This window comes from Miniopterus schreibersii, assembly GCF_964146895.1.
Source record: "Miniopterus schreibersii genome assembly, chromosome: 13".
Classification (NCBI taxonomy): Eukaryota; Metazoa; Chordata; class Mammalia; order Chiroptera; family Miniopteridae; genus Miniopterus; species Miniopterus schreibersii.
The window spans coordinates 388296-412333 of NC_138113.1; the positions used below are offsets into that span (position 1 = coordinate 388296).

At 56.1% G+C, this 24038-nt stretch overlaps 1 protein-coding gene across 2 annotated transcripts in view; it reads right to left on the bottom strand.

Annotated features, from left to right (window-relative positions):
* PXDN (peroxidasin) overlaps positions 1-24038 on the bottom strand; it is a 53459-nt gene that overhangs the window by 16867 nt on the left and 12554 nt on the right. For both annotated transcript variants that reach the window (XR_014000175.1, XM_081156840.1), the window contains exons 2-10: positions 15172-15243; positions 14618-14689; positions 10462-10533; positions 7320-7391; positions 6890-6961; positions 5913-6082; positions 4771-4888; positions 3735-3904; positions 1139-1411 (exon numbers count right to left, since the gene is read on the bottom strand). Coding sequence is in view for 1 of the 2 variants with exons in the window: in XM_081156840.1 (XP_081012966.1) it covers positions 1139-1411; positions 3735-3904; positions 4771-4888; positions 5913-6082; positions 6890-6961; positions 7320-7391; positions 10462-10533; positions 14618-14689; positions 15172-15243 (1091 nt within the window). In the remaining variant the exon portion in view is untranslated. The remainder of the gene's footprint in view (positions 1-1138; positions 1412-3734; positions 3905-4770; positions 4889-5912; positions 6083-6889; positions 6962-7319; positions 7392-10461; positions 10534-14617; positions 14690-15171; positions 15244-24038) is intronic.

A 24038-nucleotide genomic window follows, 5' to 3' on the forward strand; every position in this document is an offset into this window, starting at 1 on the left:
GCAAAGAAGCCAGAGGGTGGGTGTGTCTCGGCATCACCACGACAACGTGCCAAAAGCCAGCCTTTGAGCCCAACGCAGCTGCAGGTACAGAGCGGACTAGAGGCGTCGCGCTCACAACCTAGGTCAGGACTCACACAAGCGGTTAAAATGTCATCAAGTTGCAACTGTTCACAGTGGTAGGGGTTACTTTGTTGTTATTGCTTGAAAAACAGTTACAGAATAGTGTATCCAGTGTGATTCCATTTTTGTAAAGGTAACAACCGCAGCAAAGAAAGCAGACACCAGGTGACTACACAGTTGCCTGTGCAGAGCAAGTGCTAGGACGACGGGTTAACAAACCTCCTCAAGTGTCTTCCGTGGAGGAGAGAAAAGTGGGTGAAGAGAGGAGCAGGGAAAGAACTAGTTTCTCGCTGTTTTTGCATTTCTGTATTGTCCCAAGGCCCCAACAAATGTCCCACTTTGCAATTTACTTAAAAACTAATAAATTCAGTCCTGGCTGACACAGCTCAGTGTTTAGAGCGTCGGCCTGAGCACCCAAGGGTCTCAGGTTCAGTTCCCAGGCAAGGGCAGGTCCCTGGGTGGCAGGTTCCCTGGCCCCGGTCGGGGGTGTATGAGAGGCAACAAATCCATGCATCTCTCTCACTCGATGTTTCTCTCCCCACCCTTCCGCTCTCTCTAAAATCAATGGAAAAAATATCCTCAGGTGAGGATTAATGACAACAAAAAACACTAACAAACTCATTATAGAGTCAAGTAAGAAATCTGGAAATGCACAGCACACATCTTAAAACTATGCATCCTCGGGGCCTCCTGTGTGCAAGAAATCTACCCTAGGAAATCCCAAAATGTATGAGGACTTCCTGATTAATACACATGTGCACACATGTGCACACCCCCCCACGTGTTCACCCGCGGCTCGCACACGCCACCTCTCCAGAGCCTCACAAAACAGAGCCCCGTCTTCCTGAAGCTTCGACTGCAGGTAACAGTCAGATGGTGGTGCAAGTGGGACGGGTAAAAACGAAGGCGGTTCCGGGGACAGGAGGGCCCCGTCCTGCCGTGCGTTTGGCAGAGGGCGCGCCAGGGGCCCACGGGGGCTGCCAGGGGCGAAAGGGTCCCCCCGTTGACCGGCTCTCACCCTGGACGATGATGAAGGCTGTGGCGTGGATGCTGTCGAGGCTGTTGGCGGCGAAGCAGGTGTACTCCCCGCTGTCCTCCTGCGCCACGTTCTGGATGTACAGGCCGCCGGAGGGCGTGATGCTCACGCGTGGGTCCACAGGCAGGGGCGTGCGGTCACCTTTGGTCCAGGTGATCCTGGGCAGAGGGTGGCCGGTGGCGCTGCACTCCAGGGTGACGCTCTCCCCGACCAGCACCTCCGTGTTCTGAGGCTGGATTACAAAAGTGGGTCGAGCTGTCACGATGAAACACAAGTTCTGAGTTAATTCCTCCGGTTGGGCAACAGTGGTCTGCCTGAGTTTTTCTATTTTCATGCTACCTGTTCTATCTACTGACCTCTAAACTAGGTCAAACACACACAATTTAACTGCACATTTTCCTGTCTTGTTTGTTTTTTAAAGAAATGTGAAGAAAATAAAAACAGTCCACCACCTTCCACCAAACATGGGGTCAGCGACTACGAGTGGCTGGAGGGCCAATGTCTTCTCTAACATGGGCTGAAAGCTGGAGAAACCTGACTTTGGCTTCTCCTAAATACATTACGTCAGTCTTCGGCCTCGGTAGTAGTTCTTATGGGTATAAAACACTGTTTTTGCCCAGCTGGCGTGGCTCAGTGGTTGAGCACCGACCCATGAACCAGCAGGTCTCGGTCGACGCCCGGGCAGGGCACACGCCTGGGCTGCAGGCTCGATCCCCAGCAGGACGCGTGCAGGACGCAGCCAGTCAACGACTCTCATCGCTGGTGTTTCTATCTATCCCTCCCTTCCTCTCTAGAAGCAATAAAAACTTAAGACACTGTTTTGAAAATGTATTTAGAACATAGAAAACAATAAATTTCACTTGCAAATTAAAACTACACTGAGATGATACCTTTCCACTCTAAATCTAGAGAAAAAAATGCATCCTCTTAGTAGGTTTTATGAGTTTGTACAGAAACAATTCAAGCATCAGTATCATAAATGCCACGTCCCACCTGGAGTAACGTGGCCGCAGATACATCGAAACTGAAATCCAAACCCCTCCACCCAGAATCACCCTGCGAGGGGCTCATCCCACGAACACTTTACAACCGTGAAAAACGACAGGTACGTGAAAGGTCTGATTTAACTGCTGTGTCATTTCTTTGGCCAACACCATCACCCATGATTCTGGAATCCAAAAAGCTCCAATCATAAAACACCTTTTCATCGTTTGTTTATAAAAGTCACGGGTCGTGGGAGGCCCTCTGTGTGTATTTTAGGGAGCTAGACTGACATGCTCGGAGTAGTACCCCAGGTAAGGCTATTGTTCCTGGGGAGAAAGCAAAAATTCGTCGAGATGGTCAAACGCTCCTGTGCCGGAGCCAGGGGACCGGCTACCCCACTGAGCCCCTCCTGATTGCTGTTATTTCCCGTGGCTCTGCGACCGATTCCTGCAGCCCTGCCTCCCTTTGCCCATTGTTTTGGGGGTTTCCTCTCTCCTCAGGTGCGGCCCCCTCCTCTGGGACCCCGAGCGCAGAGGTCCCCAGGAGGAGCTGCAGCCTGCTCAGCGCTTTGTTACTTGTTACTTGTGGGAGCTGTTTAATGAGGGCCCTGGATCAGCAACAATGTATCCCTTTGCTGCGGCTGAGCTGAAATCTGACACTAGGGGTTCCCATTCATTGAGAAGGAGGCTGTGTGTGCTGGGTGTAGCGCCCGACGGGAACATCAGGCCAGTTTCAAAGAGCTAAGAAGCTAAACGAAGGCTCACGCAGCAACCACTTGTACCACCAGTGACAATGGCAGGAAATATGAAGTACCAGGGAAACCCTAGAGTGCTTTACGGAGGAGGCTCAGAGCGGCAGGCGGGCGTCACAGGGGCAGTTTCAGGTGCAGCCCGTCCCAGCGGGAGCGGGGGGCGTCCCGGCGGGCGGCATCCCAGCGGGTGGCATCCCAGCGGGTGGCGTGCCAGTGCAGACCCGCCGGGCACACGGCAGCTTGTGCCGTTTCAGCAGAGGTGGCGGACTTAGGCCACAAGGCCTTTCCCCCCAGGCCTGTCCTCCCAATATCAGATTAAACAGGTGGCTGGGGGCAGGGTTTGCAACCAAGGGGGTTGGTGGGGCACAGCTGTGCCTGGCTTGACTAGGGTCGTCTTTTATAACCAGGTACCAACATTTTAGAGCTTGGAATTTTACATAAAAATCCAGATTTTGGCTCTTTTTCAATAACCACAGCTCTGAGCACAATGGAGATTCCACTGCCGAACAGGAACTGACAGCTGCCCCTTCGGACCAGCGTGTTGGGGGGTGGGGGTCGGAGGGGTGGGGTGATGTCCCTCCAGGTGGCCCCTGGACGCTGCCTCACAGCATCACCTGCCTGACTGTCCACTCTGAGTGTCTGTCCTGGACTAGGGGCTGACGTGGGCCAGAGCAAAGGTCACGACCCCCCCATACTGAGTCAAAGGCCACGTGGCCAGCCCGGCTGCCGGAGCTCCCGCAGGACGCTGCAGTGCTCATTCACATTACACCAGCTGGGGAGCAGAAGGGTCAAGGTGGACGCCAACCCTGGAAAGAACCCTCCCGGGTAACCCTGTCGACATACCTGGAGACCCAAAGTACCTGAGGGTCACCTCCTGCGTCTTGGCCTCCCCGGCCGCGTTCTTGGCCATGCACTGGTAGACACCCTGGTCCGTCTCCCGCGTGTTCTGAATCATCAGGGTCCCGTCGTCCAGCAGGTTCAGGCGAGAGTCTGTCTTCATGCTCAGCTCGTTGCTGCAAAGAGAGACGTCAGGACATTCAGACTCTTAAAGCACAGGACAGGCCTAATCCCAGCAGCAGGTCCTGGTCTTGGCGCAGTTGCCAGCGTCTGAGGGCCTCTGGAGGTGGAGGGGGCGGGACCCTGCCTCCCGGGAACTTTCCTTCCCAAACAGCCCCTGGCCTGACTGGTGTTTCTGGGAACAGTGCCTGTTGTTGGCTCTCAGATTAATTCGATTACCTGTTTATTATTTACATGTGCTACCTATAGAGATTTAAGTCTTAAAGTGGTCCTCACTCCAAAGTCAAAAAAAAAGCACAGTGGGGAGAGAGCAAAACCAACTTTTCCTTTGTTTCTGGCAAATTCATTCAAGATGATGGGGTAGAAACGTTTATGTTTATGCAAAAGATTATGTAAACTGACCGAACAGGACCACCACTGTGGACACTTCCCTGGGGTCAGCACTCAGAGGCCTCGGTGTCCCCAGTCTAAAGGCACCCATCCTGCCCCACACCCTTCCTCATGCTCTTGTCCACCTGTAACAAGCCCCCCAAACTGAAACCCGTCCTTGTTTACCAGGTGTTCTAGGTGGAAGCAACCTCAGGGGCCCCATAAATGAGACTCTTACTGATGTGGCCCAGTTCCCTCCCATAAGCACTTGAGCCAGCAGGTGAGGCAGGCACTCTGGTGGAGCAGGCCCACAGGTAACACAGGCCCACAGGTAACACAGGCCCACAGGTGAGGCAGGCACTCTGGTGGAGCAGGCCCACAGGTAACACAGGCCCACAGGTAACACAGGCCCACAGGTAACACAGGCCCACAGGTAACACAGGCCCACAGGTGAGGCCGGCCCCTAGCCTGTCCGGTCTAACTCTCGACTTACTTGTTTCGCAGCCAGATGATCTCTGGTTTGGGGTTGCCCTCAGCTCTGCAGGTAAAGAACACGGTGTTCCCCAAGGTGACGTCGGCATCCTGGGGCTCCGACGTGATCCGGGGCCTTTCTGTGCCAACAAGGAGACGGAGACCTTCTGGGTCTCAAACCGCAGAGGACACAGGACCCAAACCAAGCCCTTTATGTCAAGAGCAAACCACAGATGGTTACGCTGTATCTCAGCCACAAATACTCCCACAAAAGTGGCAGCCGGGCTTCTCCAGGGAGAGGCCATCTCACAGGGCGGGTCTCTGCACAGCATCTTCTAACGTCAGAGACCTGCCCTCGCTGACCAAGACGGTCTCGGAGCAGCACCAGGCCTCAGTGGTGCCAGACCCTCCAAGGAGCCCGACCCCTGTGCGGGCTGGGAACCCACAAATAACAGTTTCCAGGGACTAAAAAACAGAAAATCACACCTGCTCAGCCACAGCAGCTCGGTGCAGAGAGCCATACCCAGCAGGCAGGGCAGCAGACCGGACGACAAGTGAGTGTTACCAGTGGGGTTACTTATGAAATGCACAGGTTCTTAATTTTCACTGTTTGCCTTTAATATGTCAGAAATGATGATGATGCTTTGGAGGAACTGAAAAATTAGTTTTAACGCCCAAAAAGGGGCTAGAATTAAAAGGCTGGGCTCCTCAGGGATCTGTGAGGAAGACTGCCCTGAAATCTGATTTGGTTCTGCTGTTTTTCCGTGGTCATCTGGTGAGGTGTCCAGGTGGATGAACCTCAGCCTCGCACCCCATGAGGCCACGGCCCAGCTCGGGGTGCAGAGCACTCAGCTCCCGCCCCTCCCCGTCGGGCACCTCACTCCTGGCACTACCCAGGGATCCTTCAGAGGCAGCTGCCTGCAAGGGAGCAGCAGGGAGGCAGTGCAGTGTGTGCCTCATTCTGCTGGTTTTTTGTAGGGAACCTCGAAATAAAACCCAAATTTGTTAACAAATAGCTTCTCACAGAAGCTATGGAGCAGGGCTCTGCACTGGAGGCTCCTTGGCAGGTCCCACCAGGACGTGGCTCTGGGGATCACCCGGGGACAGCGGAGCACGGTCAGCCCTGCAGCCACACCCCCTGCAGCGTCCACGCGGCTCACTCACCACAGTCCAGCTCCTCCGGGGTGATGGTGGCCACCGACCGGCCCTGGATGCGTCTGGGATACTCGCAGGTGGCGGCTGCCTGCGCGTTGCCAGACCTGGCGTAGGTCTTCAGCAAGTCCGCCAGCCACAGGATCTCACAGTCGCAGTGGAGCGCGTTGGAGTCCAACCGCCTGCGAGAAGAGCCGGACACCAACTGTCACCATCCCGAACTCCCTCGTCCCAGGCACTGTTATCACATCGCCTCCCTTGGTCACTGACTCTCCCGAACGACATGACTCTGGGCTGCAACCACGACTGGGGTTTAGTTCTGAACACGCGAATCTCACAGACGAGCGTCTCTGTCAAGGTTGCTGAGGAAAGTATGTGTGACGCTCGACACACAGCAGCCGGACACAGGACGGTTTCCCTCCACCGGGAAAGGCCGCGTCTGTACACAGGGGAGGAGTCACTGCCACGGGGCAGGAGCGCCACCCTGAGGACGGCTGCTCCTCGCGTGGCAGGCGTGGCGAACGGGCGCGAGGGGCTCATTACGAAACCTGCTCAGCAGGCGCCGTCTCCTGCACGGAGGAAGATCTCACGGGCCCAGAGCTACAGAGTGGGGAGCGCGGGGTTGAACTCGCCATCCTGAGTCCACACGGCTGGCCCAGGGCCCCCAGGGAGACCGAGGCCGGTGCCATCACACCTGCCACCTGGCTTCCCCCGGGACACGGGCTCAGAGGGGAATGTGGACAGAGCCGGTCCCCAGCCTGAACGGTCATTTCTCAGATGGCCACCCACAGTGGGATCTACGGGGCCCAGTGCAGACGGGACGCCCCTCCAGACGCCACTCCCCTGTGCCCCCTGACGGGTGGAGTCCACCTGCTTGGGTGGGTTCTGTCCCCTGATCGGTACTCAGATTGTGACGCCCCCGTCACAGCACCCAGGACGGAGGCCCAGGCGTGGGGAGCTGAGAGCACAGCACAAAGCTGTCAACTTACAGTCTTTTCATGGACTCCAAGTGGCTAAACGTCCCTGGGACCAGGTGTGCAATTCGGTTGTTGTGTAAAAATCTGTGAAAGAGACAATACAAGAAGCAACTTTCAAAAGTACATCTAGATGTGTAGAAAAGACCAGTCGAATAAGCCTGCTTTTTAAAAAAAATCGCAGTGACCGCGTTTATTCAACACCAATGAAATTTAAGAACCACGACTCCAGAAAAGTAGATATTTTCCCTATTTTATCGCCATTCCCACGGAAAGAGAAAATTATTAGTCCTGTTTCCGAACTGCTGGACGAAGGGCACAGATGTTAGGCCAAGACCATTTTCAATGAACGACCTCAACTCTATCAGAGCAGATGGCAGAGCCCTGGGCCCACCCCGGCCCCGCCCCGCCCCGGCCGGCGAAGGTCAGGGACAGAGGGACTCACAGCCTCTCCAGCTTCGGCAGATGCTGAAAGGACTCGGGGTCCAGAGTTTCTATCTGGTTGAAGTGCAGGTATCTAGAGGAGTTAAAAAAAAGAAACAACTTAAATCACTTTAATTACTTTTTACAGGTCTAGATTTTCAGCTCAAATTTGTTTTCTAAAGTCATTTCAAATTCACACATCAACAGGTAACTAGATTTTTTTTCTACGCTGTGAGGAAAACTACAAAGCAATGAAGAGACTAAATACAACTGAAAACGAGGCCCGACTTCGCATGACAGAGTGGACAGTGACACTGTGGGTCAGACACCCGGCCAAGGTCCTGTCACACCCGGGAGGGGGCGGGGAGGGGGGCTGACTGCTCAGCCCACTGATCCACTTTCAAAATATCTGGACCTTCCTAGAAGAAGTCAGCACAGCCCCAATTATGGCCCATACCCAGGCATGTGAATACTTTCATTCGACTCTAATTACACAGGGATCCGGGGGGGAGCAACGTTAACTCAACATGGAGAGTATCGTCAGCCACAGAAGCTACTTTGGAATCACGAGAGGAAATCGGCCTGAATTCAGGGAGATACTGTGTTTCCTCCAATGTCTTTTAATTTTGACACGGAGCACCCAGAGTTTGTGCTTCTTTGCATTTATGACGTCTCCCCCTAACTTCCCTGATCGCTGCTTTTCTCACTTTAAAAATGGTGGGGTTTTTCCTGAAGTAAAACACTTTGAGTCACCTTCTGGGTGGCTCCCGTCTGCCCAGCAAGACGATTCTGCCCACATGCCCTCGGCCCGGGCACCCTCCCCACCAAAGCACATGGTTTAAATGTCAGGTTCTTTAAGAGATGCTGGGGACCAACGGCAGCGACAATCATAGCACCAGCCGTCCTGGGTCTGTCTCATGAGCACAAACAGAGGAAAGCACTCTCAAAGCTCACCCTCTGTCACCAGAGACACTAATTTTTCAAATCACTGCAACCATCACCTGCCCACACCCTGCCCTGTTGGTGCCTGGGTCTCCCCGGGGCCAGCTCTCCAGGACAACCCCACAGACGAGTGACTCCGGGTCTCCAGGAAGGAGGGTGAGGATGGGCCACGGCTGGGGACCTGCAGACCTCAGGCCTCCGGGGCTCAGAGCCAGGTCACTGGGCACCTCCCCCAGGCCCTCCCCCAGCCTCTATCACAGGACGTTGCCCAGAGCCAGAAATAAACAAGAATCTCCCACAGCCACCAAGGAGCAGCTCCCGGGACTGGGCAGTCGGGGGCACAGCACGGGGAACAGACACGTGGAACAGACATGCTCAGCGGTGATGCTCAGAGGAATTTGGGCAGGAGGCCGGGCAGGTAGGACGAGTCCTGGGTGAAGCCAACCGAGCGGAGAAAAGGGAAGGATGCTCTCGTCTGGCACTGACGAGCCCACTCAGACTGGCCAGGAAGAGGGCCGACCAGCAGGATGCTGGGTCCTGCAGTAAACATGCTGAGAATCACCACAGACGGGTGAACAGGTGCAGGCAGCCTGGGGGGCCAGCCAGGCCCCCCACAGCGGAGGAAACCAAGGACCATGGGCAGGAAGCGGGCCACCCATTCCAACCTGTTTCCTGACCCCAGCCTCCTGGGCACCACCTGAGAGGCTCAGCAGAGCCCAGAGGCCTGGGGCTCGCATTTCCCCCTCCAGCCCCGGGCTCCATGGGCTCGACCCTTCCAGCCTCCCCTCCTTCAGGGTGGCCCGGGGGGACTCGACAGGAGGGGACGGACTCAAAGAGACCCAGCTTGAAGCCCCTGCCCAGACCCACAGCCCTGCACACAGTAGGCATGATACGTGACCCGAGCTCTTGATGGGATGCCCATGTCCCCCTACGGAGGGCCCTCCCTGAGGTTGGGGACCGGTCCTGTATGTTCATCCCCCTGGGACTGGGCGATGACACCAATGGGGTTGACATCCCAGCCGCACAGACCCCTGACCCCCCCACCCTGGGCTTCGAGGCAGCCTGGATCGGATGTGCCCGCCACCTCCTGAACGTCTGTCAGGAAGTCCTGTCCCAGCTTCAGAGAGGCCGACCCTCTGCCTCCCTCGTCCCTAAGAGTAGCTCAGCTCACCCCACAAAGTGGACAAGCACCCAAGTCCTCACCCGTTTCTGCTCCAAGGGTCTCACTGTCCCTGCTCCACTAAGAGCACGTTGGACACAAGAACCGATTCCTCTGTAAACTCTCCCCTATCTGACATTGCCCAGATATTTCCATGTTTTCACCATTGAAAACTGAACTGTTTCCTCCTCTCTGAGCAGAGAATGCACAACCTCTTACAGACAACGTCCAGCACATCAGCTTGGGAAACATCTCTCACTCGAGTGGACAAATGATTCTTGGGAAACAGGAGCACAGCGTGTCGTTGCTGGTGAGCCCGACCCAGCTCCACCCAGACCTCTCGTGGCCCTGCCAGCCGCACACAGACAGGGCCCAGGCTGGGCACAGGGCGTGAAAGCTGCCTCTCGTCCCTGGAAGTAAAACTCTGACAACTCCAAGCTCCTCAGAATGGCTTCAGCTCAGTGACCGAAAGGGGACCAGCCAAGCAATCAACCAGCAAAACGGCCTTTACGAGGAACTCTACCTAGAAGTGAACCTGCTGACTTCACAGCAAAGTAGGGCATCCATATGAAATAGCCTCCTCCGTGCACTAACCAGAAACACGTGGAAACGCCTATTCTCTCCAGAGTAATGACATCATGTGTGAAGCGAACTGGCTGAGAGCAGATTCACAAACAGGAAGCAGGACACTGAGATCAGCCCCAGGCCACGGCCCCCACTCTCATCCCCGAAGGACCTCTCCTCCCTCGAACTGGTTTCCAAGTCTGACTCTCTTGTACGCCGGAGGCCCCACGACACGGGGCCGATCGGCCTTACTGTCTGTGTCACCAAGCATGGCACAGGGACTGGGAACAATAGAGACCAGGGAACATCTACCACGGAGGGACTGGGTCGGACAGACAGCCACGCTGCTTCACGTGGCCGGTGCAGCTGGACCTGGCATGCACGCACCCCCGACGCCCACGCACAGCATGCGTCATGCAAACAGCACATGGTCCGCGCCCCCTGCAGAGGCGCGGGGCGGGCGGGACCTGAAAAGCGAGGGCACATGCAGGCCACTTACAGTTGTTCTAGAGAGGAAAGTCCCTGAAACGCTTGCCTGTCAATCGACTGGATTTCATTCTTGTACAGATAGCTGAAAGAAGAAACAGGGAGCGTTAGAGACAGGACCCAGGACAGGCAGTCACCTCGGCTTGGGGAGTGTCAGATGCGGTGGTGGGACCAGGACACAGAGGGGGCAGGGCACAGTCAGCTCCTCTTACTCACCCCACCCCGTGTTCAAAGGAAAACTACAAGTTGGAGGAATCATGCTACTTGATATCAAACTATACTACAAGGCCGTAGTAATCAAAACAGCATGGTACTGGCATAAAAAGAGACACATAGATCAGGGGAACAGAACAGAGAGCCCAGAAATCAACCCCACCTTTATTGTCCATTAATATTTGACAAAGGAGGCAAGAACATACAATGGGATAAAGACACTCTATTAAATATAGTGTTGGGGAAATTGGACAGATACTTGCAAAAAATGAAGCCAGGCCACTTTCTTACGGAGCAGCAGACCTGCAAGGGGAGGCGCAGGATTGGGCCCCTGCCTGGTGTTGGAGGGCTGGCAAGCTAAGAATACTGTCTTTATTTGTAAATGGTTAAAAATTTCAAATAAAAAACAGTATTTCAAGGCACGTGAAAATTATATGAAATTGCACTGGCTGGTGTGGCTCTGTTAGTTGGAGCAGTGTCGGATACACCAAAAGGTTTTGGATTTGACCCCTAGTCGGGGTTTGTACAGTAAGCAACCAATTGATATTTCTTTCTCCTCCTTCCTCTCTCTCTAAAATTAAAAACAAAAAACAAAAACCCCGCACACCAAAAAACATACCTTCAGGCAAGGATCATAAAAAAAATGATATGAAATTCACATTTCGGTGTCCGTGACATTTTGGTGGCCCCTGGCCACACCCACTCATTTAGTGCCATCCACACTTGTGGCAGTGTGGCCCGTGACACCCCTCGTGTGTAATGCCTGGTCCTTTCTCAGTAAAAACTTGCAACTCAGGGAAGGACACACCATGTGGGTGGGTCTGTCCATCTGTCTTTCCCAGCACAGTCCTCAGGGTCTGTAATCGGACCGCAGGGAGCCCCAGAGCATCATGGGAGGTGATGAGTCCTGGACTCAGGCCTCAGCCCTAAGCAGGGGCCTGGGTCGCACCCGCCCTCCCCTGCACTCTGGCCTCAGGTGGAAGCTTCTCTTCACCTCCGTCCCCCAGTGTCTGGGTTTCCACCCACCTGCTCCCCTAATAAATGACGTTTCCCATAAGCCTCTAGTATTGCATACTACGCTTCCAGAAGGGCCTGTATCTGACTGTTTTCAATTAACAGTGTGGGTGCAGGGCCCCGTTCAACACGGTTTGCCCTGTGACTGTCACTGTCCCTCTGTCCCATTGCTGAGGGAATTTGCCGAGGTGACCTCACAGTGAACCACGAGCCTTAACACAAACCAGCCAGTCCGTGCCCGTGGCAGGGACCTGGCCCCGCGGTTCCCCGCCAGGCTGGTGGGCCTGACCCGCTGCTGCGCACTAGCTGTATGGTCTGGAGCGAGAACGGCCTGGCCCTCCCCGCCTTGGTTTCCTCCATGTGACACGGAGAGAATGGCCACGTCTCACCGGGTCACGGCCATCAAATGAACAGGTAGGAAGCTGGGAACATGGCCCAGCACGTGGCCACTCGCGTAGGGGCGAGTTTTCACTCCTGGAGGAGAGAATTTCCCTGCCATTTCTTAAAAACAAAATGGAACACGATGACCATCAGCTTGCACGCACTTTAAAAAAGTGAGAGTAAGGATCCTCGGAAGGCGAGCGTAAACACTCGGACCAAACAAACACGTACAAAAACGCACGTCAGTGAAGACACTGGAACGTGATCTGTTTTCATAAGAGCAACTGGGTATCCATCACCTTCCAGTAATAATTATAAATAATGCTCTAGGTCTCGAGAGAGTATCTCGCCCTGGCTGGTGCGCTCAGTGGTTAGAGTGTCCGCCCGAGCACCAAGCGTCTCGGGTTCGATTCCCGGTCAAGGGCACGGAGTTGTGAATTCGCTCCTTGCCCCCTGTCGGGGAGCCTGCTGGAGGCAACCAGTTGATGAGTCTCTCACATCGATGCTTCTCCCTCCCTCTCTCTCTGAAAAATCAATGGAAAAAATATCCTCAGGTGAGGATACAAATAAACAAACAAATAAATAAGAGAATTTCATCGTCAGAAAATACTACGTGGGGGAAGCTCTATGCCTCAGACCAGAAATAACTGAGGTTCCAGCAGGTAGGGAATCCTCACCTGCTAACATACACTTGGGTGCTGACTAACTATAGCAGGTTTAAATATCAATAAATTCCAGAAGACTCTTTGGACGTTGAAATTATACCATCACGTGGCCCAGAAACCAGTGCTACCAACTGCAGTCTCCAGTGAGGGCCGAGGGGCGCGGAGGAGGCTGGGACCTGGGAGCAGCTGGAGATCGGGGTCCCCAGGACCCCTCCCGGTCGCTGCACCACCCTGCTCACCGTGGTCCCGTCCTCCCCTTCCTGACCACTGCCCCGCCCGTCCCCACGCCCGGCATGCCTGCGGCAGTGGCACTGTGGGCACGTTTGGGTGGGAGACACGGGAGAGGTCAGCAGACAAGGTTTGAAAAGTACCATTGAAAAGAGATTGTCTGAAGTGCAAAACGCAGTATTCCAAACTCCTTCACATTAAATATATTTGCAAAGTCAATAATAAGTTGCCCTTAAGTAGTTCAAACCAAACTAAACATGAAATGAAAACAAGCTAAACACACACACTACGAATGCTGGCGGTCGGAGACTGACCCCGCTTTCCAAGAAAAGGAAGTTTTCTTCTGGATTGAATAGCACTTAAAATTTTAAAAAGTGACAACAGAGCAAACAAACCAACAGAGACGAGACAAATAAATAGGAGGCCTGCCCCTCATTTCAGAAACGAGTGATAAGGCTTCGTGATGTTCACGCAGAATAAGATTAACACACTGCACCTAAAGGGGCGAAGGAAAATGTCCACACACAACGCGTTCGAAACCTTCATTGAGGAAAACGTATTAATAAACAGTTAAAGTCAGCTCTGCAGTTAAGAACCAGGCATCTAAAATCAAACCGATTCTAACATACACATCAACACCGATAACATGACTTTGTTTTAAAAATCGACATGACTCCCCGGCTGGCGTGGCTCAGTGGTTGAGCCGTCAACCTATGAACCAGGGGGTCAGGGTTCGATTCCCGGTCAGGGCACATGCCCGGGGTGGGGGCTCAATCCCCAGTTGGGGGCGTGTAGGAGGCGGCTGATCAATGACTCTCTCATCACTGATGTTTCTCTCTCCCTTCCTCTCCCTGAAATCAATAAAAATGTATTTTTTTAAAAACCGAAGGATGTCAAAGATGTTCACGTTCACATAGAACATTAATTTCCCCCCCAAAAAGCACTGATATAAATCCCTCATTAAAATGGCTCTATTAAAAAAGGCATCTAAGTCCTAAAAGTAAGAATAGTTTTGCCCAAAGCACCTGACACAGACTCCTAATCCCCCCAGACCAGGAAGGCGCCCAGAGGAGTCTTTTTTTTTCCGGTTTAATTTTATGGTAATTGTCCCTGAGGCAGGCAAACAGCACTTCCCCGGGAGGTCATTTCCTAAACAGCAGAACTCACTTCAACAAGCAGATGGTTTCATGCTAATAAATTAATTACAATCTGTTTTCAAACTTAACTACATAACAAAAAGAGGTGAAATCACCCGGAGGCAGGTGGGAGCAGTAACAGGAGTCAGGGACATTCCGAAGGGCTTACGCGTCCCCAAGGCCATGAAAACGGCTCTGGATGCTTCTACCTTACAAAGCCGGTCGGCTGCTCCCCAGGCTGGCAGCTGACCAGATGGGCAGCGCCCACGCCAAGCAGTGGCACTATGCCGTCCAGGTGGCACTCTGCCGTCCCGGGGACTGTCCGAGGCCACGGAGTTTAATCTCATTCAGCCTGTACGTAGGACAACTCACCTAAAACCCAGGCAAAACCCCACTCACCGTCTGAAAACAAAACCTCTTTAAAATGAAGTATTTACAACAGTTCATAACGGGACAAAATCGAGCTCGGTGATCAGACAGTCCAAACACAACTAACGTCGGCTTCGGTGTAAAGAGCTGACGTTGCACTTACAGATATTTCAAATTCTCCAAGTCCTCAAATGCTCCGCCAGGTATACTCTTGATCTGGTTGTTGTTCAGAAGCCTACAAAACAGGGTTTTGGTAAGAATTAAAAACACGGCAGCTCTGAAACACTTTGAGAAAACATTCCCGTGGCCTGGAAAAGCGCCACGAAATGGTTCCACTACAGAGCTTAGTATCGGCACTCGCCAAATGCTAAATCGACACACTGGAAAATAGCACTTTCGGCGTTTGACCTTCCTGATCCCAAGTTTTCTCAAGTAACGTGTGTCCGTGTCCCACCAGCCAAAACTGTTTCACCTTTGACTACGGTAGATAAATAGCTCCGTCTCCCCCCCAACAGAGCACCCTCTATCCCGCTCGCTCTCGGGCTGGGCACTTTGGCCAGGACCGTGGCCACCATGGGGACACGGGGGCCTCGCCACACGAGGCCACTGCGGGAACACGGTGTCGCCACTCGTCTCAAAAGCAGGCCCTGCTGCCGATGGCGTGAGGGCCACGGGCGTGCGCTGTTGCCCGCGGGCCAGCGGGGGGCTGGGACTTACAAGGTGTTCAAGTTTTTCAGCCTCCTGAAGGCTCCGGGCTGGATCTCTCGGATTCTGTTGAAGCGCAGATCCCTGTGAGGAAACGAGAGGCGCACTGAGAACCTGTGCTCCCGGCATCCTGTTCGCTGGTGAACGTTCAGTTTCAAAACACCGAGGAAGGGCCCTGGCCGGTCTGGCTCAGCGGTTAGAGCAGTGGCTCACGCACGGAAGGGTCTCGGGCCCGATTCCCGGTCAAGGGCATGTACCTGGGTTGCAGGTTCGATCCCGGTCGGGGGGTGCGTGGGAGGCAGCCAATCGGTGTCTCTCACATGGATGCTTCTCTCTCCCCCCCCCCCCGACCCCTTCCACTCTCTAAAAAAAATAAAAAATCAACGGAAACAATATTCTGGGAGAAGATTAACAAAAAAACCCAAAACACACAAACCGCGAGGAAGCATTTAAGAAACGGAATCACAGTTCACGCCTCAGACGAATCCCCTCGCTGGGGACGCCGCCCGAAGGCGGGGCGGCAACGTCGCGTCACGAGTCTGTTTCGGCAGCTATTCTGCGGAGAAGCGATCACACCCACCACCATCCCGTCCACCTGCCGGCCCGCAGAAACCGACGGTCAGAGTCTTAAGATGAAGGGCACAGGCTCAAGTGCAGCCGCCCACAGACGGACAGCGTCATTCGGACAGCGCGCCCGGCCTGCGCCGTGCGAGCGCCTCGGAGCTCACCCCAGGAGAGCCGGGAGCCAGAGCCGGTTGTGGGTCAGCTAAGGACGCAGCGCGTTTCCTCGGTGAGGACGCTGAGGCCCCAAAGCCCACCCGCAGCCGAGTGGGGAAAGGCTAACGCGCGGATCCCCACCCACCGTTTCTCACCAGGAATTCGAAGCAGGGCCAATGTGCGCTGGTGACCAGTCGTTTATTTTTCAGGGACAAAGGAAGGGCCTGAGCCGCCCAGGACAGACCAGCGCACGTGACGCGTCGACCCCGAGACTGAGCCGCCGGCTGGCCCAGCAGCAGGGAACGCGGGTCCCTGCGGGGTCCCCCCTCGGGCAGAGGGAGCTGGGCCCCCTGACCCTGGGACGCGAGCTCAGGGACCGAGGCACACGCAGACGTCTGCTTTTGCCCTCCCCCAGCTTGAATTAAAATTTAAAAAAATGAACAAGTATGAAAGTCTCTGAAAACAGACAGAAAGACCACTTTCTTTATCAGTCTTAGAAAAACTAAACTTCCTTACTCACACGACCAACCCCTTCCAGCAGTCCAACAGGGATTATCACAGTTTGTGTCCCCCAAATTCTCACGTTGAGCCCTAAGCCCCTGCCTCAGAATGTGACCGTATTTGGAGACAGAATCTTCACGGAGCCGATCGAGTGGGAATGAGGTCACTCGGGTGGGCGCGAATCCAACGTGACACTGTGCTTACGGGAGGGGGAACCGGGAGGCGCCCACGGGCGAGCACCGTGCGGAGGCCGGGTTTTCCTCCAACACACCAAGGATGCCAAGCGTGGCCCGTGAACCACAGGCGCTGGGGGAGGGGACCGGAGTCTCCCTTGTGGCCGTGGAGGGACCGGCCCTGCCGGCCCCTGGACCGCGGACCTGCAGCCTCCAGAACCGAGATCATGGGTTTCTCGGAGCCGCCCTCCGTGGAGGCGACGCGGGGACCCTGGGCGGCGTCTGGTGGGAAAGGCGAGTGGGCGCTTCTCCTGTGACGTGTCCTGAGCTCGTCTAATGCTCACAGTCTCTCCGGGGCTGTGGTCTCTGCGCCAGCTGAGCATTTGTAAGTGGTTTAGTCTTGTTCTAGTTCCTAGTTTACGACGTGACAAGAGGCTCCTCTGAAGCGCGTGTCTGAGTCGCTGAACCCGAGTCTGGCTTCAGAGGCCCCAGCAGACCCTTCCTGGGCCGCGCGGTGACCACCGCCGCTCTTCAGCCACGCGGGAGGCGCCGTGAGCCTGCGTGTCTGCGTCTATGTGGAGGGAGGGGTGGCGTCTGCACACGCACACCCGTGACCAGACACCGGCTGCAGGCGCCCGCCCTCCCGCGCTTCCTCCACGTGGACCCTCAGCCCGCCCGCGTTACTGACACTTCCGTCAGTGCGAACAAACTGGACTCTCCGTTTAACACCCGGTGTGCGGCCCTGGCTGGCGGGGCTCAGCGGCTGCGCATCGACCTAGGACCCGGGAGGCTGCGGGTCCGATTCCCGGTCGGGGCACACGCCCGGGCTGGGGGCTCGATCCCCGGTCGGGGGCCTGCGGGAGGCAGCCCACCAGTGACTCCCCCATCATTGACGTTTCTCCCGCTCCCTTCCTCTCTCTCAAAGTCAATAAAAAACTAAACAAATAAAAAAACCAAGTGTCGATTTAACTCCCTTTTTTTGACTTTTAAAACAACGACTCGCCTGCTGGGCAGACGCACCCCCTCCCCAAGGCCTTGGGGAGTCACTGCTTCCTACACGCTGTGCCTGGCCCAGCCATCAACAATGGGATTGCTATTTTTACAACCTAACAACTACTTCCCCAAATAACATTAACAGGAAAGAAAACCGGTCTAAACTCAACAATTAACGAGCATTTTAGAAGCACCCCTCAGCTCATCCCTGCAGCCCCAGCAGGCCTCTCTCCACGGGGACACGGGGCCGGGCCTGAGCGTGGGGACAGTGGCCAGAGGACCGTCACCGACAGCTGTTCCTCAGCCCCCAGCAGTGTCCCGGGACCACCTGCGCCCAGCACACTGGACTTTCGGCCACTCCTCCATGGAGCGTATTGATGAAGGGAGGTGGACTCTAGGAAGCTCCGGGGAGGTGTCAATGGCACAACGGACGCACATGAGCACTGAGCTTACGTGACATCAGAAAGCACAGCCACGAACGTCCCTCTGAAGCCATCGGCAGGGCCCCAGAGGGTCCCGGACACGGCCCTGCACCCGTCCCTTCCTGAGCTGCGGAGTGTCCACCGTTCCCAACGCGCAGGCGCTTACCCCATAAAACACCAGTGACCCCTGTCATGCTCGGGGTGTACGGTGACCAACGGTAAGAGGTCCCCACGAAGCGCAGAGCTCTCCATAAACACCCACGGTGACCGTCCCCTCGAGTCCGGGGTCACTGAGTGGGCTAAGGTAGAGGAGGGGAGGACGTCTGGGTGATGCAGAGACGCTCGGCGTACAGAGTCACTCAAGGGCTCCTAGAAATGACCATTTTAGGGCAGGGTCACGGCGACTGCCAGGGTCCACTTCAGCTTTATCTGGCTACGGAAGTGACCGCAGCAATATGGGGAGGGGAGGGGGGATGCTGCCCGGGACAGGTCAGGGCACCCTAAGGTGTTTGTGCTGGGGGGGGGGGAACTCCGCGAGAAAGAACCCCGACACGTGGCAAATAGAAGTCAGAACTAGGGAGGCTGGGAAACCTGCCTTTGGCCACCCTCTGTAAGGAGCAGGGCTGGAAACGAAGGGACCGCGGGGCCTCCTTGGCCCCGGACCAGCCAGTGCAGCAGGAAGCACTTCAAGAGGCACTTTGCTCCTCGCCGGTGGAATTCTCTGGACCGTCCCCTCCAGCAGCACAGCCTGCTTCTGACCGGCCGGCCGGCAGGGAGGAGGGAGCGGCCGCCGCTGGGCGCTCAGCCTGCAGCGGCCCTCAGCCCAGTCACGGAGCCTGCGGCCGGCCTCAGAGAGAGCCTGGCCGATCCATATTCTATATTAAAAAGCCTACCAGACGCTAAGTGTGTAAGGCAAGGACTTCTAGGGGGATCGTTTCGTTTTAATGTTTCCTTGCATTATTGCAAAATCTCGATAGAACAAAAAACTAAAAGTAAAAAATCTGGGAAGAGTCGTCGTGTTTGGGATGAAGCGTCGAAGCTCAGGTTTCGACTCAATATCGAAACCGTAATTCTTTACAGGCCAGAGGGTGGCTGCCGTTTAGAAGCGAAACGTAAGTTAGGGAACCAAGGTTCCAGCTCCCCCTCCAGGGCTTTACGCTTTGGGTCCTTTCACAGCAACACAGGACGTCCAACCACTGAACTGTGTTCAGTTTAATCACAGTCGCCGGGAGGGAGCAAAGGGGACGCTAACGACCGTTAGAAAGTTCATCTAAACCTTCACTGACGCCTGTTCTCTGCACACAGCACGTCTCAGCAGTGAACCGACCGCGCTCGTCCGCAGGGCGTTTTTCCTAGTACTCAGTCTTTATCCTCTGAATTTTTTAAAGTGTTGGACATGTTTCCAGGTTGTGTAAAAATCTGGAGGTCAGTCCTGCCTGGTTTGCTCAGTGGGTAGAGCCCCGGCCTTCGGACCGAAGGGTCGCAGGTTCAATCCCAGGTCAAGGGCACGAACCTCGGCCGCAGGCTCGATCCCGGGCCCCGGTCCAGGTGCGCGGGAGGCAGCCAATCGTCGTGTGTCTCTCACATTGATGGGTTTCTCTCTCTCCTTTCTCTCTCCCTTCCACACTTTCTAGAATCAATGGAAAAAATATCCTCGGGGAAGGATTTACAAATAAAAATTTAAAAATCTGAAACCCGACCCGGTGGGTTTTCATGACATTCGGCTGGAATAAAGAGACTGACAGTCTCACTAATGCTGCCATTCGGACGCCGAAGAAACATTCCAAACTCCTGTCCTCGTGTCCCGACAGCGCGGTTTCAGCCTGGGACACGTGCTCGCAAACCCACCCACGGCGCCTACACCGTCGGGTGCACAGTCTCACGTGGCTCACAGCTCTTCACAGCCCGTGGTTACCAACGTCCGTCATTTATACGATGACCCGGGGACCCTGCCCACACTACACCAAAGGAATCGCTTTAATTAATGTCTTCCCCCAAAACCTGTACTTACACAGCTGATTTTTAAAAGAGTATTTAACTCAACTCCATGTTACCGAGTAGATCGGAGAAACCAGGGGCGGAGGCGAGAAATCACGGAATTTTCACACACAACACGTTTACTCTCATTTCTGGTTCATCTCCAGCTCCTTCCTTTCACAAATAACGAGACCGGTGACAAGTACACAAAAAAGACAGATGAAACAGTTCAAGGAATTAGGGGGAAGGGAAAGGAAAACAAAGGCTCACAAGATAGAGACGCCCGAGGAGGCCGTGAGGTGGGCTCCGCGCAGAGACCCTGACCAAGGACGAGACCATTCGCCCCAGAAACACCCTGAGCCAGGGCCTGGGGGAGCGAAGGTGTGACTGACGCGGAGCCAGGGGGCTCCTCACAAGGACGACCCCCGCCAGGCTCGGGGGGTGTGGACCGCGGGGCTCGGTGACCCCGCGTGGCCGCTCCCTCCCCTCGGGGGGCCAGCAGGACTCCCTGGGGAATTCCACGGAGGCAGCAACGGATTCCCCGCGAGTCTTGGCTCAGCCTCCTCCTCCGGGTCCTTCTGGACGCGGGTCTGCGTCAGGACTGGCTAACCCTCGGTGTGCTGCCCACACGTGTGATGGCCACACACTCGCCTACTTCACCCAAGTCACTAAATTAAAAAAATCAAAAACGTGGTTCAGCAAAGGAAAAGGCAGGGGGTCACCGTGAGGAGCACGGATCTCGGTCAGAGGCCTGGCGCTGACCATGACTCGGGCGCAGGAGGGGAGGGATCTCTAGAGAAGGGACAGATGGTCACCGCACCTCCACGCCACCTCGTGAGGGGACGTCCCCATCAGACACGGCCTGCACCCCGCTCAGCGGCCGTCTGGGGTCCCTAATGTCTGCAGAGCGCTCGGGACACGCACAGGCCGACAGCAAGAAGCCCCAAGGCCGTCTTTCCGGGTGTCGCCGCAATCCCAGGACCCAACTCCCAGCCACGAATTATTAACCACGGCTGCTCCCAAGAATGGGGCCACTGGCGTCCAGGGCACAAGGCGGCCCAGCGCCCACCGCGACGCAGACGACCGGCCCTGCCTCTCCAGCCTCGCGATGCAGGACCCGTCGCTGGGTTTGCCTTTTCCGCCCACCCCCACTGGACTGAAACTTTGTAAGTAAAACAGGGTAGAAACGTTCTTGGATGTCGCAGCACTTCGAGTGGCCGTGAAAGCTCCTTTACCGCTCCCGCTCCAGGCCCGTAACAGAGGCCACACGCGGCGCAGACCCGCTCCGCACCCGGCTTCCTCAGGTGGCGTCCGCGGGAGCCAGGGAGACGCAGGGGCTTCCAGCAAAGGCGCCTCCGGGACCGTGCTCAGGTGGTACAGAGACAGGCAGGCGGGCGCGGGGGCTCTGCTCAGTGTCCCAAGTGCCTTTTCTCACGAGCTGTCTGAGGACGCGGCGCTCGGACAGGGTCCCGGAGGAGCAAGGGCGGAGCCAGGAGCGGAGCCCAGGCCTGTGTGAACCCAGGGTCAATGAGGCCCCTCTGGCCCGGCCGGCGTGGCGCAGCGGCTGTGTCCACCCGCGAACCTGGAGGTCACAGTTCAATTACTGCCGGGGCACGTGCCCGGGTTGGGGGCTCGATCCCCAGCGGGGGGCGCACAGGAGGCAGCTGATCAACGACTCTCATCACTGATGTTTCTCTCTCTCCCTCTCCCCTCCTCTCTCTGAAATCAATAAAATAAAATGAAAAAGTAGCCACTCTGGGTCACGTGGGGACTTGGCTTCCCCGGGGTGGCTGAGTTCCCTGCTGTGTACCCTTCACCCAGAACCTTAGACCCCAAAGAAAGGCCGTGGGGCCTGAGGAGGCAGCTGGGTGCTTGAGATACAACCTGCCAGGTGTTCTGCTGTCGACCCCCCTCCTGAATTTAAACACCACGAAACCAGGGGCCCCGGCGGCCTCCCCCAAGCAGAGCGGGGTCCCTGTCTGCTGCAGCTTCTAGCACCGAGACCCCTCCCCAGCAGCACCGCCAGGCCCGAGCAGCAGCCCCCCTACGGCAGGGTGCAGCCAGCCTTCCCCCGGAGGCCGGCAGGGAGGGAGGTCTCCGGCCCTGTAGCCACACGGTCCCCGTGGCAACCCCTGGGTTCTGCCACTAGCCGATCCTCTGCAGTCGACGGGTCAGCGGGCATGTGGGCTCCAGTGAAATTCTGTTCGTGGCAGTGGAGTGAGCAATTCACACAGTTAGGCCCTCAGGAAACACGGCGCCTTCTGAGTTTTTCAACCATTTGAAAATGGACCATGCAGAGCTCGAGGGCCAGATAAAACCAGGAGCCAGCCACACCCGGCCCCGGCCCAGGGTCTGGACGAGGGAGCAGAGGGGGAGGCCACTGGGTGCTGGCGGCACCGAGCTCGCCCCGTCCTGGGAGTCGCCTATTTATAGGCGGTGAGTTTCAGAGGCCCCAAGTTCCAGGCCGTGTGACCATCACTGGGACGCCCCCTCCTCCCCATCAGCTGTTAGTTCAGGAATGTGGCTCCTCTGGGGAAAACCCAAAACTCCTTCCACGGCTGTTCCAAAACCAAATCAGCACTTTTCCTGCTTTCCAGGCAAAAAGCAAGCTGGAATTCCTACCACCGGCTTTCCCCAATGCGTTTTCCTCGGTCGCAGAGGCCCACTGTGCAGGGGTCAATCGCGGGGCGTGGGATCAGAAGGCCCGCTCTGGTCTCTGGGATACACAGGGAGGAAGCGGCGACCGCGGCGTGGACGTGCGTGAAACCTGTTCTTCCCACTAAGTGTGTCAGTGAGGCCCTCAGTGGCCCTTGTCCCAATTAGAAACTGAGTCCACGGGGCAGTCCCCAGGGCCTGTGGCCACGGTGCAGCCATGGGAAACAGGACTGCGAGCTCCTGCTGAACAGTGTGTCACCTTCCTGTTATGAAAACAAGGTGCCACTGCCCCAGGGGTGAGCACATCTTCCACGGGAAGGTCACAGCATGTGCCCACAGAGGTTGTGTGGGGCACCACGGGCCTCATCAACTCACAGATGGTCCCTAGTCCTTGGTCCAGCCCCAGCCCCTGGAAGCCAAACAGGCCACAGTGTAAACAGCCAGGGTGTGGAGGCAGGGCCTGCCCTGGCACTGAGCCGAGGCTGCGGAAAAACACCCCCGGGCGCTGCTCACACCTGAGCAGGCCACGCGGGTTCCTCCCCATCAAAGGGCCTCCTTCCTCCGCACCGGCCACCCCATCCCCACGACCCTGCCTTCCCCGGTCTCACTCCTGACAGTCCCCTCAGCAGTGGGCAGAGCAGCACCCAGCACTCCCGAAGCTGACCTTGGTGGGAGGCGTGCAGTCACCCAAAGGCTTATCGGATTTTAACACGGCCTTTCCCTTAAAACACCAAGAGCATTCCAAATTTCTCATCCAGACAACGGCGTGTGAGGTTTCCCTCCTGCATCCCCCGCTGAGGCGCCTGGAGGGCAGACAGGGAGCCTGGCTGGAGTCCTCGCCCTCCCCCCACGACAGGTTGGTACCAGCTGCCCATCGGAAAGTCTGACAGCGGGTTCCGCAGCTGTCTGCCGGAATCAAGGCCCCTTTGTTCTCGTTCGGAGGCCTGGGGACCCGTTGGTTCAGACACTGTTAGCCCGCGGCCATCCCATTCCACAGGCCTCGGCGCTGGAATTCCAGCCCAGTGACCACACCACCAAGGACAATGGTCCCACACAAACAAAGGCCTCACCACGCCCCTGGGCTCTGTAAATTCCTACTGCAGATAAACACGGACAGCGGTCACCTAATCGACCCAATGGGCGGAAAGCTGAGAATTGTGCGGTGGTCACGGGGCTGATGCGGGAAAGTCGTTAAATAGAAGGAAGTCTCAGGCACGAGGACTCCAGGAGAACTGGACGGACAGGTCAGGCTGACCCAAAGTGACCAGCAGTGACCTAGGCATGTGTCCAAAGGCTGGCAGGGGCCCTCATGAAGGGGGGTCAAAGAGTCAGTCAGAACATCCCCACAAAGGGAACCACGGCCACGGCGGCCCCGCAATCCAGGGCGCAGGGCACCACCCACAAAGCCGACTCCCCTGGATCTCAGGCCAGAAATGAGAGA